Source organism: Chiloscyllium punctatum, chromosome 39 (assembly GCF_047496795.1).
Source record: "Chiloscyllium punctatum isolate Juve2018m chromosome 39, sChiPun1.3, whole genome shotgun sequence".
NCBI lineage: Eukaryota > Metazoa > Chordata > Chondrichthyes > Orectolobiformes > Hemiscylliidae > Chiloscyllium > Chiloscyllium punctatum.
In genome coordinates this window covers 8,198,498-8,216,652 of record NC_092777.1, presented here as the reverse complement: position 1 = coordinate 8,216,652, position 18,155 = coordinate 8,198,498, and the positions used below count along the sequence as shown (strand labels likewise).

General features: G+C 43.0%; 1 protein-coding gene across 3 annotated transcripts in view; it reads right to left on the bottom strand.

Moving 5' to 3' along the window:
• The window catches only part of recql5 (RecQ helicase-like 5), a 134,166-nt gene that overhangs the window by 80,724 nt on the left and 35,287 nt on the right, over window positions 1–18,155 (bottom strand). For all 3 annotated transcript variants that reach the window (XM_072558128.1, XM_072558129.1, XM_072558130.1), the window contains exons 3-7: window positions 17,402–17,920; window positions 16,590–16,695; window positions 13,002–13,113; window positions 6,165–6,327; window positions 5,522–5,604 (exon numbers count right to left, since the gene is read on the bottom strand). In XM_072558128.1, the coding sequence (XP_072414229.1) occupies window positions 5,522–5,604; window positions 6,165–6,327; window positions 13,002–13,113; window positions 16,590–16,695; window positions 17,402–17,920 (983 nt within the window). The remainder of the gene's footprint in view (window positions 1–5,521; window positions 5,605–6,164; window positions 6,328–13,001; window positions 13,114–16,589; window positions 16,696–17,401; window positions 17,921–18,155) is intronic.

Below are 18,155 nucleotides of genomic sequence, written 5' to 3'. Positions count from 1 at the left end.
TCAATTTCATTTCTTTATTGAGATCTTGCAGCAATTGATACAACTGAGTGGCTTGCTAGACCATTTCAAAGGGCAGTTGAGAGTCAACCAGATTACTGTGGGTCTGGAGTCACATGTCAGCCAGACCAGGTGAGAATGGAAGATTTCCCTCCGTGAAGGATATTAATGAACCAGATGAGTTTTTACAACAACTGGCAGTGGTTTCATGGTCACCAACACATTCTTGATTCCAAATACTTATTGAATTCAAATTCCTTCATCTGCCATAGTGGGAATCAAACCAGGTCCCAGAACATTTGCTCAGTTTCTGGATTAATAGTCTTGCAATAATACCACGAGACCATCACCTCCCCATCTTCTCAACTGATTCAACTCACATGGAACATAGAACATTACAGCGCAGTACAGGCCCTTAGGCCCTTGGTGTTGCATCCACCTGTGGAACCAATCTGAAGCCTATCTATCCTACATTATTCCATTTTTCATCTATATGTTTATCCAATGACTATTTAAACGCCCTTAAAGTTGGCAGGTTTACTACTGTCACAGGCAGTGCGTTCCACACCCCTACTACTATGAGTAAAGAAACGGCCTCTGACATCTGTCCTATATCTATCACCCCTCAATTTAAAACTATACATTCTGCACTGGTTAACATTTATTGATATACGTTCTGAACTGGTTAAAATGTACTAGTATTGACCCTGCCTAGATTAATCTCTACTGATAAATGCTTACTGATACACACTATGCTCATAAATATTTCCTGACATAAAATCTATACAGATTAATATTTACTGATATAAACTTGATATAAACCCAATGTAAGCTCCTTAGACTGCACATTCCAAACCCACAACCACTTTTCCATCAGGAATGGCAAGGGCAGAGGAATACCATTTCAATGGTTGTTTTTGACCAGTGCAGAATGTGATGAGCTAAAGGGCCTTCTTTTGAGCTGTAGACCTCAATCTCTCTATGACCACCTGTAAACTCCCCTCCAAGCCACTCACCATCCTGACTTGGAAAAATACACTGTACCTTCAGCGTTGCTGGGGCAAACTCCTGGAATTCCCTCCCGAATGGCACTATGGATTAACCTACAGCACATAGACTGCAGTAGTTTATGAAGGCAGCTCACTACCGCCTTGTTAAGAGCATCGAGGGATAGGCAATAATGCTGGCTCAGCCAACGACACCCACATCTCATTAGAAATAAGAATTAGGATTAATCTTTGTTATTATGGACTCCATACTGGTTAACATTTATTGATGTAAACTCTGTGCTGATTAATAATTATTGAAATGTCTGTCCTGACGAACCTTTTCTAATATAGACAATATATTAATTAATCTTTACTGATAAAATCAACATCAACGGTCAAACTAATTTTTCATTTTACAAGGCTAGTCTTGAAACTTCCTTCAGGACTAATTTTAGATTTCGGAGACTTCTTTTCATTCTCACTAACTCATTTACGAGATCATGCTGTCACACAGTAACAATATCTTCTGTGTTTATGTTGACATATAGGGCAAATGGATTCTCACAGAAGCAGAATTTGAATAATTAACCAATATCCTCAATAATAAGCAACCCTCAACACTCAACTAATTTCTTGAACAGCACTTTTAAGTTGTTAAAGGAAAACAGGCTTAAGTTAACAAACTATTCTTTCAAAATAAATGACATGAAAAGTTAACAGCATAAATATACTTTCTCCAGACTGGTAAAGTCACACTTGAAATAAGGTGGGGCATTTTTCATCAACACTATTTGTCAGATTTCACCCTCAGATTTAAATTAACAATCGACAGTACTCATCACAATAGGATCCACCACATTTTTCTCAAGTATAGTAGTTCCTGTTCTATGTAGCCCTCACCTAGACATTTTGCATTCATTTACAAAGCATTCATCACTGTCATTATTTAAAATTGCCTTAAGATTCCAGTTCAGAGTATTTATTTGTTGACATGTTTAAACTTTTCTTTCCTTTGCAATCTCCCTGTTACTCCACACACTTCTTACAACTTCCGTTGCAGTTGCCCTACACTCTGCTTGCAGCCTCTTTTACCCCCAGTACCCCTCTTGCAGCTTCTATATTCCCAATCCCCTGTAGCAGCCTCCTTCTTTGCTGAACCCTCCACCAAAATACCTCCACTTCCCATGCCTATGTTCCTATGGCTGCCATCCCCTGATGGGTTTTGTACACAAAACACCCAGATCCAGCAAAAGTGCCTCCCGACTTCATCAAAAGTTTATTCCGGTAAAAGGACCTGCAAACTATCCAGGAGTCCCTTTCCCAAAAATGCTAGTCGCTCCTTCAGTCACAGGTTGTTTCTCTATAATGGCAGCAAGCACAGGGGAGAACTGGGCAGTGATTTAAGGAGTCGCTCCAAGTCATGTCCTTTCACTTCACTTACAGCAGCGACTGCTCTGATTGGTCAAATAAGTGAACTTTTCCAGAAGACTTGGGGATTTTCGGGAACAAATAGTGAATACACCTACTGACCCATATATTCCAAGCACTGCTATATATTGGTCAGTATTACACTTTATATTGATTAATACTTACTAGGATACAGTCGATACAAAGCAATGACTACTGATGTACACGTTATACCAATCAATAGATGATGAAAAAAGTAAGTAATATTTACTGATAGGTAATTTTTATTGATTAACATTTATTTACACTCTGCATTTATTAATCCTTACTGACATTGCACTGATTAAATATTTACTGGTATTCACTCCAAACTAATTAATGTTTATGAATATAAACTATATTCATTAATCTTTGCTAATATCCTCTACACAGATTAATAATATGCTGACACACAATTTCACTTCTTAATATCGTAAACAACATTATTGTCAAGAGTATGTTGATAATTGAGCCCATCTATTCCACGAGCTTGATCAATTTGCTCAACTGATAGTTCAAAGGTGAGGACTGCAGATGCTGGAGAGTCAGAGTCAAAAAGTGACTAAGGAGGTAGATAAGGGGAAAGCGGTAGATGTGGTATATATGGATTTTAGTAAGGCGTTTGATAAGGTCCCCCATGGTAGGCTACTGCAGAAAATACAGAGATATGGCATTGAGGGTGAGTTGGAGGTTTGGATTAGGAATTGGCTGGCTGGAAGAAGACAGAGGGTAGTAGTTGATGGTAAAGGTTCATCTTGGAGTGCCATCACTAGCGGTGTTCCGCAAGGATCTGTTTTGGGACCATTGCTGTTTGTCATTTTTATAAATGACCTGGAGGAAGGGTTTAGAAGGTTGGGTGAGCAAGTTTGCGGATGATACGAAAGTCGGAGGAGTTGTAGACAGTGAGGAAGGATGTGGCAGGTTACAGCGGGATATAGAGAAGCTGCAGAGCTGGGCAGAAAGGTGGAAAATGGAGTTCAATGTAGCTAAGTGTGAGGTGATTCACTTTGGTAAGAGTAACAAAAAGATGGGGTACTGGGCTAATGGTCGGATACTTGGTAGTGTGGATGAGCAGAGGGATCTTGGTGTCCATGTACACAGATCTCTGAAAGTTACCACCCAGGTAAATAGTGCAGTGAAGAAGGCATATGGCGTACTGGCTTTTATTGGTAGAGGAATTGAGTTCCGGAGTCCTGAGGTCATGCTGCAGTTGTATAAGACTCTGGTGCGGCCGCATCTAGAATATTGTGTGCAGTTTTGGTCGCCATACTATAGGAAGGATGTGGAGGCACTGGAACGGGTGCAGAGGAAGTTTACCAGGATGTTGCCTGGTATGGTAGGAAGATCCTATGAGGAAAGGCTGAGGCACTTGGGGTTGTTTTCATTGGAGAAAAGAAGGTTTAGGGGTGACTTGATAGAGGTGTACAAGATGATTAGGGGGTTAGATAGGGTTGACAGTGAGAACCTTTTTCCACGTATGGAGTCAGCTATTACAAGGGGGCATAGCGTTAAATTAAGGGGGGGTAGATATAGGACTGATGTTAGGGGTAGGTTCTTCACTCAGCGAGTCGTAAGTTCATGGAATGCCCTGCCAGTAGCAGTGGTGGACTCTCCCTCTTTATGGGTATTTAAGCGGGCATTGGATAGGTATATGGAGGATAGTGGGCTAGTGTAGGTTAGGTAGGCTTTGATCTGCGCAACATCGAGGGCCGAAGGGCCTGTACTGCGCTGTATTCTTCTATGTTCTATGTTCTATGTAAAAAGTGTGGCACTGGAAAAGCACAGAGGTCAGGCAGCATCCAAGGAATGGGCTTGATGAAGGGCTGATGCCCAAACTGTCGACTCTCCTGCTCCTCAGATGCTGCCTGACCTGCTATGCTTTTCCAGCGCCACACTTCTCAGCTCAACTGATTCAGGACAAAGGTATGGAGATAAACCAGGTTTTATCATTAACAGGAAATAACAACTTGTTGCAAACAAATGTGTTCTTTAACAAATAGCAGAAGGAAAAAAGAATCACTAATTTGATTTTCTGATTTATACGTAGGTTAAAGCCACCCATGGTTACTGCTGTCCCTTTAATACAAGCATTCAAAATTTATTCTTGTGAATTGTGCACAACATTATGAGTACTGTGAGGAAGTCTGCTGATTACTCCCATCGGTGATGTCTTTCCCTTAATATTTTTCATTTCCATCAAATGATTCTACATCCTGATCTGAACCAAAGTCATGTCTAACCATTGCACAAAAACCATCCCTGAATAACAGTGCTATCCCTCCTGCTTTACCTAGTTTCTATTCTTCTTGAATATCATATACCCCTCAATATTCAGGACCAATTCCTTGTCAACCTACTGTCATAATAGTTATCAGATCATACTTATTTACTTGGAGTGCTCCAAGGCTATTATCGTTGTTCCTTCCAGTCATCCTCTGATCTTCACTCCCTGTATCACTATTTTCCTCTTTAACTTTTTCACTACTCTCCAATACCGCACATCTTTGCACATTTGATTCCTTGTCCCACTCTTATTTAAAACCCTCTCTATTTCCCGAGTTGTATGGGTCACAAGAATACTGGCCTCAGCGTTGCTCAAGTATAAACTGCCCCAAGCATGCAGCCCCACTTTCCCCAGTATTGGTGCCAGTGGCTCACAAAGCAGAATCCATGTTTCCCACACCAGTCTTAGCCAAATATTCATCTCTTTAATTTCACGTATCCAATGCCAATTGTCCAATGCCAATTTAAACATGGGTCAGGTAATATGCAGAGATTATACTTTTAAATTTGTGCCTAGCTCCTCATGCTCTTATTCAGAAACACTTTCCTGGTTCTACCTCTGTCGATGGTACTTACTAGGATCACAAACACTGAGTCCTTCCCCCTTGCTTCAAGTCACATTCTAGCACCGACCAGAATGTCCTGAATCCCAGGTAGGCAATGCAGCATGGTTTCCTGCGACATGATGTCATGGTCAGTTTGCTCATCCACCCGGCATACCTTCCTCTCATTCAAACTCACTCAGATCACCACTAACTGTTAATAAGGGAAGAAGTGCATGGGTCACATGAAATTGAAGCATTTACCCTGGCTGCTCACAGAAGGAAATCAGAGTCTCAAAGCCCACCAGGGAGGATTTGTCAAAACTCTTCACGGATCCTCTCTTGCTCTGCAAAAGAACACAAGAAAATAACAAAAGAAAGACACACAGAGGAGATCACAGTGGTTTCCAACACATTCAGAAAATAAGCATACAGCAGCACACCGAAGGGATGGCCTAGTGACCATTCTTTCGAAACATGGGTGGAATGGGAAGTGTATAAAAGGGAGTGATGAACCAAAGGCACGTAGGGACAAATCAAGAGAGAACAGTCAGAAATGACACACTGGCATAAAACAGTAAGGGTGAACTGGAGAAGGGAGGTGAGTTGGAAAGTCAATGTAATGGTGATGATGATCATGGCTAAGTGTTAGATGCATGCAAGAGCAAGTTTAAGAAATGTGACAGACTGATACATACCCCTGAGCTTCATTCTATATTGATTAAAAATTACTGTTAAATATAAGCCACCCAAAACCCTAGTTAGTTTCCAACACTCTCAGGTAAACCTTTACATATTGAAAAAGAATGTGGGAGCTTTGAAACAAAAGCTTCAGTGACTCAGGGACAACCAAAAACAATGAAAAACAGTGAGGTCTGGGTCTGAAAACACAATGCCTTTTCAGTACCTGTTTCTGAGCAATCTCTTTCTTGATCAGGAAACTGATGTTCTCCCGATCTATCCTTGAGTAATAAATACGGCAAAATGAGGGTTTCCCATCTCTCCCTGCTCGCCCAGATTCTTGGTAATAAGCAGCCATTGATTTTGCAAGATTCCAATGGGCAACAAATCTGTTGAGATTCAGAGACAGACAGTCAGTAGCCAGCACCACAGTATGCTCGGAGAAGACATTTAACAGCATCACCACAGGCTCAGGGCAGAGGCAGGGGCAGTCAGCAGCCGGCATCATCACACGCTCAAGGGGCAGTCAATCGACGGCATCACCGCACACTGAGGGGCAGTCAGTCGGGCAGCACCACCGCACAATGAGGGGCAGTCAGTCGGCGGCATCACCGCACACTGAGGGGCAGTCAGTCGGGCAGCACCACCGCACACTGAGGGGCAGTCAGTCAGCGGCATCATCGCACACTGAGGGCCAGTCAGACAGTGGCATCACCACACACTCGGACAGCCTTCGGTGGCATCACCATTCACTCGGGCAGTTAGTCGGCGGCATCACACTCAAACCCAGTTAGTAACCATGTGACAACTCTCAGGTAGTAACCATCAGTAAGAGAACTTAACCAGCTCCTTCTGATTTTTAAAGGCATAACCATTGGTTATGAGCGAATATACCTTGGCCAGCCATATGTACATTTTGGCTACAGAACGGGAGCAGAGGTGAGCAATTCTGTAGCAAGTAACTCATCCACAAGTCAGAAGTGTTGTGGAGTACTTGCCATTTACTTTGAAGGTGCAACTTAAAACTCTAGAAGGTGTGCGCCATCCAAATGAGTAAGTCTAAATCCAAGAGAATAAAGGACAGCTAAGTAAGTGAAGTAATATATCTTGGTGGTTGTGTTACCAGAGACATGACTTAGGTAGTGCCTGCCACCCATCCTCCTCCTCTAACCAAAAGAAAAGGTTCTGGTGCACCAGATTAGTAAGGTAACTAGTTTTATTTTCTTTATTCTTCTACAGTCTCTTTGGGAATTTAGAACAGTGGGAATGGAGGTTCCGCCTGCAGAATGTGGTAGGTAAGGCTCACCACTAGTATCCCTGCTAACACCATCTGCGGGAAGTGCACCCAACTCCAGCTCCTCGAAAACAGCAGGAGGGAACTGGAGCTGGATGAACTTCAGATCATTCGGAAGGCGGAGGGGGTTATTGAGAGGAGTTACAGGACAGTAGTCACACCTCAGGTAAAAGCAAATAGATAGGTTACAGTTGGGGACAGAAAGGGAACCAGCAGGCAGTGCAGGGATCCCCTGTGGCCGTCTCCCTCAATAACAAGTATACCGTTTTGGATACTGTTGGGGTGTTGACTTACCAATGGTAAGCCATGGGGTACAGGTCTCTGGCACAGAGTCTATCCCGATTGCTCAGAAGGGAAGAGGTGGGGGAAGATGAGCAGAGCGTTACTCATTGGAGATCCATAGTTACGGTGACAGATAGGCACAGAAGCACAGTGGTTAGCCCTGCTGCCTCACAGCGCCAGAGACCTGGGTTCAATTCCCACCTCAGGCGACTGACTGTGTGGAGTTTGCACATCATCCCCATGTCTGCGTGGATTTCCTCCAGGTGCTCCATTTTCCTCCCACAGTCCAAAAATGTGCAGGTTAGGTGAACTGACCATGCGAAATTGCTTGCAGTGTTAGGTGAAGGGGTAAATGTAGGGAAATGGGTCTGGATGGGTTGAGCTTTGGCAAGTTGGTGTGGACCTGTTGGGCCTGTTTCCACACTGTAAGTAATCTAATCTAATATTGTGGGAACAAGAGAGACTCATGGTTGGTGTGTTGCCTCCCAGGTGCCAGTTTTCGAGATGTCTCGAATCATGTTTTCAGGATCCTTGAGGGGAAGGGGGAGCAACCCCAACTGGTGGTCCACATAGGCACTAACGACATAGGTAGGAAAAGGGATGGGGACTTAAGGCAGACATTCAGGGAGCTAGGGTGGAAGCTTAGAGCTAGGACAAACAGAGTTGTTATTGCCAGTTTGTTGCCTGTGCCACATGCTAGCGAGGTGAGGAATAGGGAGAGAGAGGAGTTCAACACGTGGCTTCAGGGATGGTGCAGGAGGGAGGGTTTCAGATACCTGGATAATTGAGGCTTATTCTGGGGTAGGTGGGATCTTTACAAACAGGATGGTCTACGCATGAACCAGAGGGGTACCAAAATCCTAGGGGAGAAATTTGCTAATACTATTCAAGTGGGTTTAAACTAATTCAGCAGGGGATGGGAACTTAAATTGTAGTTCCAGTGTCCAGGAGGTTGAAGTAGTAAGGTCAGAAATATGGTTTCTAGGTCGCAAGAGTCCACTAGCAAGCAGGAAGGTAGTTTGAAGTGTGTAAACTTCAATTCCAGGAGCATCCAGAATAAGGTGGGTGAACTTGCAGCATGGGTTGGTATCTGGGACTTCGATGTTGTGGCCATTTCAAAGACATGGATAGAGCAGGGACAGGAATGGTTGCTGCAGGTTCTGGGAATTACATGTTTCAGTAAGAACAGAGAAGATGACAAAAGAGGGGGAGGTGTGGCATTGTTAGTCAAGGACAGTATTACGGTGGCAGAAAGGAAGTTTGATGATTCGTCTACTGAGGTAGTATGGGCTGAGGTTAGAAACAGGAAAGAAGTCACCACTAGGCCTCCGAATAATTCCAGAGATGTACAGGAAAGAATAGCAAAGATAATTCTGGATAGGAGCAAGTGTAACAGGGCAGTTGTTATGGGGGACTTTAACCTTCCAAATATTGACTGGATATACTATAGTTCGAGTACTTTAGATGGGCTGGTTTTTGTCCAATGTGTGCAGGAGGGTTTCCTGACACAATATGTAGACAAGCCAAGAAGGGGAGAGGCCACATACTTATTTGGTACTGGATAATGAACCAGGCCAGGTGTTGGATTTGGAGGTAGGTGAGCAATTTGGTGATAGTGACCACAATTTGGTTACGTTTATGTTAGCAATGGAAAGGGATAGGTATTTAACGCAGGGCAAGAGTTATTGTTGTGGGAAAGGCAATTATGATGCAATTTGGCAAGATTAAGAATGCATAGGATGGGTACAATTAAAATGTGGAGTTTATTCAAGGAACAGCTACTGCGTGTCCTTGGTAAGTATGTACTTGTCAGGCAGGGAGGAAGTGGTCAAGTTGGGGAGCTGTGGTTTACTAAGAAAGTTGAACCTCTTGTTAAGAGGAAAAAGAAAGCTTATGTTAGGGCGCTGAGAGTTACAACTTAGCCAGGAAAGACCCAAAGAGAAAGCTAACAACAGCTAGGAGTGGACATGAGAAGCTGTTGGCACGTAGAATCAAGGAAAACCATAAAGCTTTCTATCAGTATATCAGGAATAAAAGGAGTAGGGTAAGATTAGGGCCAATCAAGGACAGTAGTGGGAAGCTGTGCGTGGAGTCCGAGGAGATAGGGGAAGTGCTAAGTGAATATTTTTTGTCAGTATTCACACTGGAAAAAGACAATGTTGTCGAGGAGAATACTGAGATACAGGCTACTAGACTAGACAGGATTGAGGGTCATAGGAGGAGGTGCTAGCAATTCTGTAAAGTGTGAAAATAGTTAAGACCCCTGGGATGGATGGGATTTACCCTTGGATTCTCTGGGAAGCCAGGCGGGAGATTGCAGAGCCTTGCTATTGGATCTTTATATCGTTATTGTCTAAAAGAATAGTGCCAGAGACTGGAGGAAAGCAAATATTGTCCCCTTGTTCAAGAAGGGGAATAGAGAAAACCCTGGTAATTACAGACCAGTGAGCCTTATTTCGATTGTGGGCAAAGTGTTAGAAAAGGCGGCACGGTGGCACAGTGGTTAGCACTGCTGCCTCACAGCGCCAGAGATCCGGGTTCAATTCCCGCCTCAGGTGACTGACTGTGTGGAGTTTGCACGTTCTCCCCGTGTCTGCGTGGGTTTCCTCCGGGTGCTCCAGTTTCCTCCCACAGTCTAAAGATGTGCAGGTCAGGTTAAATAGGCCATGCTAAATTGCCCGTAGTGTTAGGTAAGGGGTAAATGTAGGGGTATGGGTGGGTTGCGCTTCGGCGGGGCGGTGTGGACTTGTTGGGCCGAAGGGCCTGTTTCCACACTGTAAGTAATCTAATCTAATCTAATCTAATCTAATGTAAAAAGGTTATAAGAGAAAGGAGTTATAATTATCTTGAGGGGAATAAGTTGATTAGGGATAGTCAACACGGTTTTGTGAAGGGTAGGTCGTGCTTCACAAACCATATTGAGTTCTTTGTGATGGTGACCAAACAGGTTGATGAGAGCAAAGCGGTTGATGTGGTATATATGGATTTCAGTAAGGAGTTTGATAAGGTTCCCCATGGTAGGCTATTGCACAAAATACGGAGGCATGGGATACGGAGGGTGATTTAGCAGTTTGGATCAGAAGGTGACTAGCTGAAAAAAGACAGAGTGGCGGTTGATGGGAAATGTCCATCCTGGAGTTCAGTTACCAATGGTGTACCGCAAACACCTGTTTTGGGACCGCTGCTGTTTGTCATAAATGACCTAGATGTGGGTGTCAAAGGATGGGTTAGTAAATTTGCGGACGACACTAAAGTCGGTGGAGTTGTGGAAAGTGTGGAAGGATGTTGCACATTACAGAGGGGCATAGATAAGCTGCAGAGCTGGGCTGAGAGATGGCAAATGGAGTTTAATGTGGAAAAATGTGAGGTGATTCATTTCGGAAGGGGCAACAGGAATAAATAGTACTGGGCTAATGATAAGATTCTTGGTAGTGTGGATAAGCAGAGAGATCTCGGTGTCCCCATGTTGCCACCCAGATGATAGGGTTGTCAAGAAGGCATACGGTACGTTAGCTTTTACCGGTAGAGGGATTCAGTTTCGGAGCCACGAGGTCATAGTGCAGCTGTACTAAACTCTGGTATGGCCATACTTGGAATCTGCGTACAGTTCCAGTCACCACATTATAGGAAAGATGTGGAAGCTTTGGAAAGGGCTCAGTGGAGATTTACTAGGATGCTGCCTGGTATGGATGGAAGGTGTTATGAGGAAAGAGACATGTAAGATAATCAGAGGGTTAAATAGGGTGGACAATGAGAGCCTTTTTCCTTGCATGGAGGTGGCTAGCACAAGCTTTAAATTGAGGGGTGATAGATATAGGACAGATGTCAAAGGTAGTTTCTTTACTCAGAGAGTAGCAGGGGCATGGAACACACTGCCTGCAACAGTCATAGACTCATCAACTTTAAGGGAATTTAAATAGTCATTGGATAAACATATGGATGAAAATGGAATAGTGTAGGATAGATGGGCTTCAGATTGGTTCCACAGTTCGGCGCAACATCAAGGCCAAAGGGCCTGTACTGCGCTGTAATGTTCTATGTAAATCACTGTCACCCCATCCACCACCTTCAACTTTCACTTCCTCAACCAGCGACCCAAAAATTGCAGCTGTGTGCATCATCTACAAGGTGCACTGTAGCAACACCCTCACTCATTCTTTCAACAGCACCTCCTAGACCTACAACCTCTACTAGCAGCAGATGAATGGCAACATCACCAACTGCAAGCCCCTCTTCAAGCCACACATCATCTGGACTTAGAATTATGTTGGGAGTCCTTCAATGACATGGGTCAAGATTCAGGACTCCCCATCCTAACAGCACTGTGGTGAACCTATAGCACACGGACTGCAGTGATTGAAGAAGGCAGGTTATCATCACCTTCTCCAAGGCAAGGCAATTTTATCAATGAATTAAAAAATACTCTTAACAGTTGTTAACACATAAGCATGAATGTTCGGCTACACCTTTCTAAAGCATTAGCTAGCCCTTGCTGGAGTACTGTGACCAACTGTGGTCACAACACTAGAGAAAAGATGTTAAGGCTTTCGAGTGGGCACAAAAGTGCGATTCTAGAATCCTACCAGAGATAATGGAGTTGTGAAGAATCTGGAGTGCTTCTTAAGAGAAAGGATGATTAAGAGACGTTCTAATTGATGAGTTGGAATCATTAAGAGTTTTAAATTTTGAAGTGGCAAGATTTTATTTATTATAAAGTTCTTTGGGATGTCTGAAGGTCTTGCAAAGCAGAGTACATGAACACAACCCTTTTGTTTGATAGAGTGAGTAAAGAGAAACTAGTTCCACTGTTTTGTGAGAACACATGTTTAAGATCAGAGACAACAGGAAGAAATATTACCTTATGCAGCAAACTGGAAATGATCTGGAATACACTGAACAGTTAACGGAAGCAGATTCAATAATATGAATTAAAATCAGAATTGGATATAAACTTGAATCCATCCAAACATATTGTAGGGATCTAAGGAATAATGTGTATTGGACTTAATTAGATAGAACTTTCAGAAAGTGAAACATGGTATCAGGCCTGTCTGATTCCATGACAACTCAATGATCACACTCAGCCTATAACCAACACTATCTGCTACTCAAGAAAACTGGTGGTTGATAACACCACCACCTACATAGTTGGTCACTCACCAGTCTGCTTTGGTTAAGCTGATGTAAATCAGATAACACCAGCAACCCAGAAACAGCTGATGCTTTTGTATCTGGCACTCTTTCCCTAGGATCCAGAATGATAAAAGATAATTTACATGTCGTGAATGTAACATTTGTCCTCATAACACTGCACATATAATGCACAGTCTTGATCATTTTTCGTAAAACAACACCAACATTATTCCCCATGGAGAGCTAACTAATTAACGGTAACCACAGATATCCTACCCTTTCCAACCCTGGGAAGACCATTCCTGCATTCTCAACAGGAGACAGACCTCCCCTCCCTCATCCCTTTATACCCACCTGACATTAGCCTTGTCCACACCCATCCCAAAGCTGATGGTTGCCACGATCACAGGTACTTTGCCTTCCATCCACTCCTCCTGCACCACAGTGCGTTCTGAATTCTTAAGCCCTGTAAGTACACATACGCTTCAGCTGTCAGAACATGAAATACCAGAAAACCTTCCCTCTTCTAAATATTAATTTTCTGTGCTGAAACACTCTATATGCAACTAGTTTTATTTCTTACAGAGAGTCATACAACACAAGAAACAACCATTTTGCCCATCATACTTGCCCCAATGTGTTAATGTAGGTATTTATCGATCCAATTTTCCTGCTTTTCCTCCTTCACTCCATTTTTTTTATCACTTCCCTTTTGATTTATGAGGTCTTGGCACCAATAGTGAGAAGAGGAAGCCAGTGCATTGAGGCAGTTTTTACCTGAACCGCACTGGGACCAGCGCCCTAGCAAATCAAATAACTAAGGCCACAGACAGAACTGCATCAGCAAAAAAGACTTTAAACTAAGTAGTGGAGGGAGGGGCTGGAAAGAGTTCAACTAAGGAGAAATGTTTTACAAATTAAGATATTAGGGCAGAATGCTAATGGAAAATGATAACCAGACTGTGAAGAAATTGACTGAGCATAAAAATAAACATCAGCTGATTGTCGGGAAAAATGTGTCAAAAATACAACTAAAGGCTCTTTATCTGAATGCAAGCAGCATTACTAACAATATTGGTGAATTGATAGCATGAATAGAACTAAGTGGCTATATGATATGATAGCCATGATGGACAAGGTGAAGAACTACATAGTATCATAGAATCCCTCCAGTACAAGTACAGGCTATTCGATCCACTGAGTTCACAGTGACACTTCAAAAGTATCCCACCCAGATCCAACCACCCATAACCTTATATTTACCATGGCTAATCCACCTAGTCAGCAGATCACTGGACACTATGGACAATTTAACATAGACAATCCACCTAGTCAGCACATCTTTGGACCATGGGAGGAAACTGGAGCACTTAGTGGAAACCCACACAGACACAGACAGACAGCCAAGGCTGGAACTGAACCAGGGTGCCAAGATGCTGTGAGACAGCAGTGCTAACCATACACAGAGGGAAACTTTAGAAATCTGGGAAGAAAAGAGAGGTTGGCTATCTCCAATAATGTGAGAAATGACCCAGAAGATCATGATGTTGAAACAGTTTTTGAATGGAGATAGGAAACAGAATGGGAAGGTATTGATTAGTTCCCTTTTGAACAGATACCCATGCAAAGAAGAACACCACTGCCTGTAACTAGCACTAGTTACCAGGCCCTTCTGGAGAAAACAGTGAGTTGAAGGGAAACAAAAGATATTGCAGTGAGAGCAGCCATCTAAGCTGGCGGTTGAAGGACATTGCTGGGACTGTGTACAGGCAATATTATTTTGTATCTAACCACATTTTACCAGTCCTTGAATTGTTTGTTTGGACAATACAGAGGACATTTACTCTGTATCTATCAACTTGTCAACACAGTATCTTGAACATATTAATACAACCAAAAGCACAAGTATTAGCGCATAAGGAAATAATAGAGCAGGTGAACAAATACTGAGTGAAACACATGGGTTTTAAGGAGTCATAGAGATGTACAGCATGGAAACAGACCCTTCGATCCAATCCGTCCATGCCGACCAGATATCCCAACCCAATCTAGTCCCACCTGCCAGCACCTGGCCCATACCCCTCCAAACCCTTCTTATTCATATACCCATCCAAATGCCTCTTAAATGTTGCAATTTTACTAGCCTTCACTACTTCCTCTGGCAGCTCATTCCACATATGTGTCACCCTCTGCATGAAAAGCTGTCCCTTAGGTCTCTTTTATATCTTCCCCCTCTCACCATAAACCTATATCCTCTAGTTCTGGACTCCCTCCCCCACCCCCACCCCAGGGAAAAGACCTTGTCTATTTACCCTATCCATGCCCTTCATGATTTCGTAAATCACTATAAGGTCACCCCTCAGCCTCCGACGCTCCAGGTAATACAGCCCCAGCTTGTTCAGCCTCTCCCTGTAGCTCAAATCCTCCAACCCTGGCAACGTCCTTGTAAACCTTTTCTGAACCCTTTCAAGTTTCACAACAACTTTCTGATAGGAAGAAGACCAGAATTGCACGCAATATTCCAACAGTGGCCTAACCAATGTCCTGGACAGCCGCAACATGACCTCCCAACTCCTGTGCTCAATACTCTGACCAATAAAGGAAAGCATACCAAACGCTGCCTTCACTATCCTATCTACCTGTGACTCCAATTTCAAGGAGCTATGAACCTGCACTTCAAGGTCTCTTTGTTCAGCAACACTCCCTAGGACCTTACCATTAAGTGTATAAGTCCTGCTAAGATTTGCTTTCCCAAAATGCAGCACCTCGCATTTATCTGAATTAAACTCCATCTGCCACTCCTCAGCCCATTAGCCCATCCTGTTGTAATCTGAAAGTCCTTAAAAGGAAAGAGGCAGAAGACTAGAGCACAGGGCTGAGGGCACTGGCAGCTGACAGTGCAGTTACCAATGATAGAATGAGTAAAATTCAGGACATTCAAGAAGCCAGAACTGGATGACTGCCAAGATCTTGAAAGCTGTCGGGCTGGGGAGATTATAGGGATGGGATGTGCAAGGCCATGGAGGAGCATGAAACAAACTGAGAATTTTAATAATTTATCCATTGCTTCGCAATGAGTTGACGTGTTGGAGTCAAGTAATGTTACAGAGGAAATAAGTAATCTTACTAATGAAGGAGTGTGTGGCTGATGTTAATGTGAAGATCACATGAAGATTGTGAAGTCTGGTTCAGCCTCAGATTGTTGAGAGTGAGAAGAACAGCAATGGTGCAAGGAAGACTGCCTGTGATAGGCATAAAGGTCAATGTCAATGGTTTCATCTGTGCAAGATTTAGTCAGAGGAAATGTCTGCTTTCCCAATGCTAGACAAGCAGTCTGACAACGGATTATGGAATGAGTATAAAGTGATGACAACATAGAGCTAAGTATCATCAGCAGAGACAGTGAACCTGCATTTTCAGACAATCTAGTCTTTAGATAAGAAATGGGAGGGTGTCAAGGCTAGATCCTTGAAGGGCACCAGGGGTAAGTTTGGAAGCAAGGAAAGAAGCCATTGAGGGTCAGTGTCGGAGGAAAACTGCGTAGATAACCAGTGCAGAGAAGTGAAGAAACATGGCAAGCAATAATGTGTTGTTCCATACCAAGTAAGTGTACGATGGCACTCTTATATTACCACAGAATAATACTTAGAGAGAGGGATAGATTGCAATGATTTCTGACTCATCTCACCTTTGTGCATCGAGTGACCAAACAAATTTACTACTTTGATCAGAACTCCTTACATCAAACTCTCAACCATCCACTGTCTAGTGGTGACAGGTATTTAAAGTATCAAGTGAGTGAAAATGTTTAAAACACAGCAAATATATATCACATATGTAAATCAACCCAAAAAATCACTCAGCAATTAAAATCCCATTTTGAGACATTCATGATGACTCCTAATATAATACATTCTTAGTGCTGTCATCTGCACTCCATACCTGCATGGTAAGCCTTGGCTTCCAATCCCCTGCGTGTTAGTTCCTCTGCCACCTCTTGACACCCATCCCTGGTCCGACAGTACACTATGCCACAGCCATCAAATTGCTGCAAGGGAAGAATTGTATTTACACAATGATTTACTGTCACACACCTGTTCTACTAAACCAGATTTTGAACCAAATCAACATAGAAGTACTGGAACAGAAGTAGAACATTCAGCCCTTTGAGCCTGTCCCACCATTCAATTAGATTGTGTACATATAAATTTCAGTCTTTTAATCATTTTTTTCCCTTCTTCTCCAGCTTAAAACCTATTGCACTGTTAACTTTTCCCAGTTCACAAAGGTCACAAACCTGAAAGTTAACTCTATTTCTGCCAGGCCTGCTGAGTGTCTGAAGCATTCCTGGGTTTCAAAGACAGAGGAAGTGGGGTGATGGAAGCAAGAACAAAGGAAAATAATCATAACAGACTGGAGGGCTGGAGAGATTAAACTACTAAGGGATAATGACAAGACATAGGGCATTAGTAATAATACAAATAAATGAGCTATTTACAGCCTTCTGGATTGAACAAGAGCAGGTAATAATCTTTAATCCCAATGTTGTTGAGTCTGGAATGATTCTGTCTTCCTACTTACAAATTCCCTAGACATCTTTCATTTCTTCACTTGTCACAACTGCACACTTAATCTCACAAATGAAGAAGGTTGTTTGGACTGCAACAAAGGACAGGAGTCAGCTCCTGTAGAACTGCACCAGAGGCAACAATTAATGTTTTAAAGGATTAAAAAAAACAATTAGCTCCACAAACCCCTGCAGAGTCCTTCTGTCCCAGAGTCTTTTCACAGAATGCCTTCAGATTGATGTAGGGTTCATTCAAAATCTCTTTGAAGACAATATCATAGAATAGATTAGCTCTGAAGCAAGGACTCTTGAAGACTGCAATGGGTTGGTTCAGCTGAAGAGCAGCTACAATGTCATCTTGCACCTTCTGAGGGGCTGTAGCAGTCAAAGCCATGCAGGGAATACCAGGAGCCTTACTGCGTAAAGACCCCAGTTTGAGGTAATCGGGTCGAAAGTCATGCCCCCACTGTGACACGCAATGAGCCTCATCGATGACCAGGTACGAGAGGAGATTTCGGGCCAGCAGGGAGTCAATGATGGAATGCATGGTGTTGGAAGCTGCCATCTCAGGGGTGATGTAGAGCAGTTTGATGTCGGGTTTTGCAGAATTCAAGTCAGAAAGGACCATTTTTCGCTCCTCAAGGGACAGTTTGGAATTCAAGGAGCATGCTCTGATCTTCAGTACATTCATGTGCTCAATCTGGTCCTATGGAAAGTAAAGACATTAAATCTATATTACAATGGAGGATTAAATACTCTACATCTTGCAGGATAGTTCCACCCCACTTCTGCAGACAGTGGGCACTACATACTCAGCCGGGCACTTCCAGACATTAAACAGTAATCCTACACCTACTCTATGAGACAGTGATCAACAGTCCTATATTTTACAGGACCATCCCATAATTTCATGTTTTGTGTGAAGTCAGAGAAAATGGGTG